This window comes from Gossypium hirsutum, chromosome A13 (assembly GCF_007990345.1).
Source record: "Gossypium hirsutum isolate 1008001.06 chromosome A13, Gossypium_hirsutum_v2.1, whole genome shotgun sequence".
NCBI classification, from domain to species: Eukaryota; Viridiplantae; Streptophyta; class Magnoliopsida; order Malvales; family Malvaceae; genus Gossypium; species Gossypium hirsutum.
Genome location: NC_053436.1, coordinates 5,753,733 through 5,760,090, shown reverse-complemented (window position 1 = coordinate 5,760,090; position 6,358 = coordinate 5,753,733). Strand labels below are relative to the sequence as shown.

Sequence of the window (6,358 nt, the reverse complement as noted above, 5' to 3'; positions counted from 1 at the left end):
CACAACTTCACACCACTGAACCAACCTAACCCCACATTACACCTGTGGTCAAAGGTGGGGCTTTGCATTGCTTCAAAAATATGTTGGCTTGTCTGACTAAAAACAGCTAAGGACACCCCACCAAGGGGACACACTCAAGCCTTAAAGGGTTCCAATGGCAGTGATGGGTCAAAGATAACCTTAGATATTGCTGCCTACTTGGTGTAGGAAGATTAAGTATATTCTTAAAGATATGGTGGTTCAACCAAAGTTCTTATTAACACCCTAACAACAGCATTAGGGTTCGAGTGTCGTCACTTGTAGTACAAAGATAATCTGGGCATTCACAAGTCACGTATTAAAACTCAGAAAAGAATGAAGGAAATATGGGGATCACTGTATATTCATCAAAAGCATTGAATAACTTTCAGAAGGTAAGAAATATAGTTAGTTCCATCTCATTTACCATTATGCCTATTTATCACCATTTCCACAAAAATGGCAAAATCTCTTTCCCTTCTCTCAAACCCCCCCAAAACAACTTTCAACCCAAATCATCACACTTTGAATCACAAATCCAGAATTTGTAACATCAAAAAAAATAAAAAAACCTAGACATTACTGTTAAACTGGCAGCATCCTTTATGCTGCCATACTATATATAGTTAGTATAACTATAGAAAAAATAAAAGGGTTGATGGGGCAGCTTTGCTACTTACCATCAAAGCCAGGTAAACTAAAAACCAACCTCCATTAGCTCTATCCCTAATTGGAAAAACCGAGCTCCAACTCTCCATAGTTGGATTCTGCATTGAGAGTATAAAGATTCATAGAGGTCCCGATATGAATCATTATGCTCTATTTACAGATTAATAGAGGCGTAACACTGAAGTCCAAAAATTGACTTCTACCTTCTTCTTTTTTTTAACTTCTAATGGATTAGTCAACTGAACTAGCTACCAATTTGAGCACTTGCTAAGTTGTGAATTCTACACTTCTTCAGACTTGTATCCTGCAAATCATACCGTCAGCCAATTATCCTGTGCCCTCTCGAGTGCAGCAACTTTGGCATGATATGCTGATAAGGCGATCGCACTCGTCCCTGTTTCGTCCTGAGGTAGTTCATAGGTTTCACTGATGGATCCAGATTTCAAATCACCTGGAGGGATAAAACAATCAACAGAAAGGCCTGGTATGTTAAAGGCAACCTCCTCGATCGTCCAAGCTTCTTCCATCCTTGTTTTCGTATGGCTCATTGCAGCTTCCCCGAACCTGAAAAGTGTAATGACAGAACGGCCAGAATGTGCTATCATGATACCTTCGACGGGTCGGTAATCATGAAGATATGAATTGATTGTGGTTTCCCAGTAAACAGTATCGCCACCGTTGGATTGAATACGAGTCAAATGTGAATCCTCCATGTGAACCAGAAGCCCGGTCTTCTGACTAAAGTAGCCAAATAAGACATGCCTAATGATCTCCGCAGGGCCTTCACTCCTTGCCTTCAATGTCTGGGGGTCGGTACAGAGCTTGAGGATGAAGCAATCCTCACCATTAATTGTCTTCTCTCCTATACATTTTGCATCAGAAAACATACTAGCTGTAGTTCTCGGATCAAGACCCTGATTTAGGAATAGTGAAGCACAAAGAGAGAATCAGAAAGCCAGTAATGCTAGAAATATAACCGAAGAGCCAATATTCAGCTGCTGATAAGCATAGGAGACCTCACCTGAAGTGCACGACGCAAGGGTCTAACAGGCCCCTTTGCAGTGCGAGCTCCAAGCCAAGGTGTGTGCCTCCATACAAGCTTCCCATTACAGCCAGCATGAACCTTGCTGCCCCCAACCGCAAGTTCAACATACCACATGTCCGGATTCATTTGCCAGAGCACAAACCCACCGGACTCCGTACCTCTGGAGCCATATCGGTTCTTAACCGTCTTCGCAGCAGTTTCGTACTCACAAGCTACCATTTTCAGTTTTCCCATCGCATACGCATTCCGGACTGAGTTTTGCAGCTTCAGACCACCGGAAGCAGCTGTATACTGCTGCAATATGTACTGAGCAGTGGACGTTTCCTGCACCATACCGCAAAGAAATGGAGTTTTTACTCAAGTTTCTTGCTAACCACAGTTTGAAAACCATGATTTAATAAAATGGATCCATAGACCATAGAAGAAGCTTAAAGAAAAATACAAGAACATTACAAATAAAATACTATAAATGATAAATACTTTAGTCGCCATTCAAACCATCATAAGCAGAAAAAAAACACCCAGAAGTTCATTTGTTCTTTTTTAAGTCTATTATAAGCTAAAGAAGACCGGGGGGGGGGGGGGGCGGAAGGGGACTAACAATGGGAGTGTCTTTGATGCTCAAGTGAGGCAAAGGGTCAGTGGAGCAAACTTGAACAGGAGCCAAAGGTGCACCCATGACCCCGAGCAACAGCCTTAGATCGGACCTTTTGCAACTCAAGGAAGCCATGGATGGAGTCCTCGATAACTGTCCCATAACCCATTGTCCTAGCCCCAACCCAAGCCTCTTGGAATCCCCGGTTTCGCCTCCGTCCGGGTCGGGACCTTCCATGAGCGGAGCTAACGCTTCCCCGACACCGTACCTCGCGATCAAGGGCTCCGGTTGTACCAGGTAAGCGCCTCCGTAGTTGTAGTGGCCGCTTTTCTTTCTCCGCAACAGAATGGCAATAGGTGACCGGGCTCTTCCGGGGCTGTTGGTCCTCGAGCGGGAAGGTGAAAGCCCACGAATTACTTCCTCTTTGAGAGCTGAGAAAAAACCTTGCTTTTTCTCCATTAATGCTCGGGCGTTTTGCTTTTCAAAAAGAACCCAAAAAAAAAAGGTTCCTTAGTCGATTTAGTAATGAAAAAACAAGAGAGAAAAAAGGGGTTGGATTGGAATGAAGTTTAGAGAGGATAAAGGGAGAGGGAAGGTTCTTTCATGGAGAGACTGGGAACTGGCGAGCAGAGCAGAGCATATAATATGGGAGAAAACGTAGCGAATTTTCAAGGAGCTAAATACAGAATTTTTGCTTTTCCTAATTCCCTGTAGTTATAGTGTGGTTTGGTGTCAATAGAGAGAAAGAAAATGAGTTAATTAAAAAAAAAAGCTTAAAATCTTTATAAGTCCCTGTAATCTTCGTATATTTAAAATTTGGTCTCTTTACCTCTATTATTAGGATTTTAATTATCTATTTTTCACTTTTCGAGTTTAAAAATATAAATTTAATTGTAAAAATTGTTGAAACTTTTATGTTAAATTCAAGTAAATTAAAAGGTTATTATTTACGTAGCTACCGAGTAAGTAGTTTGTTTATTTCAAAATATCTCACAAATAAATTTAACTAAGAATTTTACTTATGTTGGACTATTTAATTAATATATATTTAAATTAGATATAATTTTATTTCAACATAAAAAGATAATAATTCTACCTTATTTAATGAACTAACCTAATCTCTTTATTTAGGTCTGCTATCTCTAGCACGTCTCTGTCTGCTATCTCTAGCAGTTGCCCTGCTGCTATCTATTTTTCTTTGGAAAATACAATAGCTACTGAACGTGAGTCTTGATTATGGAATCTAATTTTGCTGAACTTTCGATTAATGAGGAGAAAGATGAGGTTTTGCAAATTCAAGCAGAAACAAACACAGATAGGGTGAGGGGATTTTTCCAATTGGTGGGTTGCTTTTTAACAGCTAGTGTCATCCATTTTCCAGGAATGAAAAATACCATGGCAAATTTGTGGTATCCTGTCTGTGGTGTTTAAATTCGAGATCTGGGGGAAAAAAGGTAATTGTTTCAATTTTTTCATAGTATGGACATGGAAAGGGTCTTAAAAGGGTTTGTCATGGACCTTTAACAGACATTTACTGCTGTTACATAAGCTGCAAAGCGAGGAAGACCCATTGAATGTCCCTTTAATTTTTTCACCCTTTTGGGTTCAGATCCATGATATTCCTTTTGGTTTTTTCTCTGAACATTTGGCGGTGCAACTTGGGAATTTTATAGGGTTTTTTATAGAGTATGACAATTCTATGTTAGGGAAAGAGAATTGTAATTTTATGAGGATACGAGTTCAAGTGGATATACGTCAGCTTTTGAGAAGAAAGAAACAGCTTATGTTTAATGGCCAGTGTTCATATGTTCGATTTAAATATGAACGTTTATCACTGTTTTGTTTTTATTACGGTCGTTTAGGGCATAGCGATTTATTTTGTGAAGCAAAAATGGCATTAGGGGTGGAAGTTGCAGAAATGGGATGGGATTTAACGCTGCGGGCTCAATCTCGAAGGGCTTTGGCTATGAAAAGTGTTTGGTTACATGATGAAGAGGAGGAAGTATCGGGCGGAAATCAGGAGGGAAGTCAAATGATAGGGGGTATGCTGAGAATTCCCAAGAAGAAAATGGGAACTAGGAGCAATATAGATCCCATTTTGGGAATAAATTTAGAGGGGAGACTGTATAAATCCCATCCTCAAGGTGAAAATTTAGGGATGGTGGATAGCTTTAATGCAATGGATCATGATTTTGAGGATAGGGTACTAATGGGGGATGAAGGTAAAAAACGAAAAAGAGGGGATAGTGAAGGATTAACAGTAAGAGAAGAAGGAAACTGTATGGATGTGAGAACTAAGGTTATAAAGGATTCCACACATTTATTATTGGCGACTGCCAAGAGGCAAACCGACAGGGCACAATGAAAATATTAAATTGGAATGTCCGCGGTTTGGAGAGCCAGCAGGCAGTTTGAAGACTTCGACACACGTTGAAGTTACATAATCCCCAAATGGTCTTCTTTATGGAGACAAAAATTGACAGGAGTCGCATGGAAAAGGTTCAAAGAAGTTGCGATTTTTTCAATGGGATTGAGGTTGGATCAATTGGTTCAAGTGGAGGATTGTATTTAGCATGGAAAGGGGATATCAGTGTTTTACTTCAAAGCTTTTCGACTAGCCATATTGATGTGATAATAGATGATATGGAGAAAGGTACTAAATGGAGATTTACCGGATTTTATGGATCTCTTTATCACCAAGATAGAGATGCAACATGGGATCTTTTAAGACAATTGTGTGAAGCTGGGGAACTTCCATGGCTGGTAAGTGGGGATTTTAACGAGATCATGTACAGATGTGAGACAAGGAAGGCTTATCACGGGAGGAAGGAAGAATGGAAGCTTTTAGAAGGGTGTTGGAGGATTGCAATTTAATTGATATGGGCTTTTCTGGGAATTGGTTCACATGGGAGAGAGGTAATTTCCAGAGACTAATATTCAAGAACAGCTAGATAGAAGGGTAGCTACTGACAGCTGGCTTGTTTTATTTCTCGATTATCAAGTTCGTCATCTATCACATTCCTTTTTCGATCACTGTCTATTGCTCATAAATACTAAATCCGAATATTCGAGGCACATGGAGAGAAGGTTTAAATTTGAAGCATGGTGGGTGCTGGAGGAATCATTTATTGGTGAAGTGAAGAGTATTTGGGAAAATTCTTCAGGAGACCTATTAAACAAGTTGCAGTGTGTTAGAAGAGGGTTGCAGAAATGGGCGGCTAAAATTCGATATAGTAGGAAAGCAAAGAAAGAGATGTTGCATTTAAAGCTGAAAAAATTGCTAGAAGAAGATAAAAGCGATGAAAATCTAGCAGAACTAATTGATACAAAGGTGGATGTTAATTTTGAGATTGAAAAGGATGAGAGGTATTGGGAACAATGGGCGAGGGTTAATTGGCTGAAATTAGGAGATAAAAATACTGCCTTTTTTCATGAGCAGGCAACGCAAAGGTGGAGAAAGAACTATATCCGCAAGTTACAATATAACGACGGCAGGGAAACTGAAGTTATTGAAGAAATGGAAAAGATAGCCAGATCGTATTTTCAGCAGTTGTTTCTAGCTGGAAGGAGACGAAATTATAATCACACTTTTTCAAGTATTGATCGTTGAAACTCAAGGCTGAATATACAAAGGAAGAGATTTATGTAGCGTTGAAAGAAATGGGACCAACAAAAGCACTAGGTAAGGATGGTTTTCCAGCACTATTCTACCAGAAATGCTAGTTAATTATTGGAAAAGATGTCATGTCTTATTGGCTCAATTTATTAAATGAAGGTACGGATCCAAGCTCAATTAACAAGACAAATATTATGCTAATCCCAAAAATTGTGAATCCCTCTAATATTACGTACTTTCGTCCTATTAGTTTGTGTAATGTATTATACAAATTGTTAGCTAAAGTTATTGCTAATTGTCTCCAATCTGTGATAGACAAGTGTATTGATTCAGCACAAAGTGCTTTCGTGCCAGGGAGATTGATTTTTGATAATGTGATTCTAGCTTATGAACTTCTACATACTCTGAAGCACAA

The 6,358-nt window shown here is 39.4% G+C and overlaps 1 protein-coding gene across 1 annotated transcript; it reads right to left on the bottom strand.

Annotated features, from left to right (window-relative positions):
* Positions 1-355: 355 nt before the first annotated feature.
* LOC107894310 (uncharacterized) lies at positions 356-3,035 on the bottom strand. The gene is made up of 3 exons (XM_016819595.2): positions 2,334-3,035; positions 1,709-2,056; positions 356-1,601 (listed from the first exon to the last, which is right to left on the bottom strand). The coding sequence occupies exons 1-3, from the start codon at positions 2,784-2,786 to the stop codon at positions 999-1,001; spliced, it is 1,404 nt and encodes a 467-aa protein (XP_016675084.1). The 5' UTR covers positions 2,787-3,035; the 3' UTR covers positions 356-998.
* Between the last annotated feature and the right edge of the window lie 3,323 nt (positions 3,036-6,358).

Bases quoted from the DNA above. Each gene is read 5' to 3' on its own strand.
- LOC107894310 (XM_016819595.2), bottom strand. From the start codon at position 2,786: ATGGAGAAAAAGCAAGGTTTTTTCTCAGCTCTCAAAGAGGAAGTAATT. The intron at 2,057-2,333 runs GTTAGTCCCCTT...GGTATGGTGCAG, and splicing joins GCATCAAAGACACTCCCATT to GAAACGTCCACTGCTCAGTA. The intron at 1,602-1,708 runs GTGAGGTCTCCT...TTCCTAAATCAG, and splicing joins CCTTGCGTCGTGCACTTCAG to GGTCTTGATCCGAGAACTAC.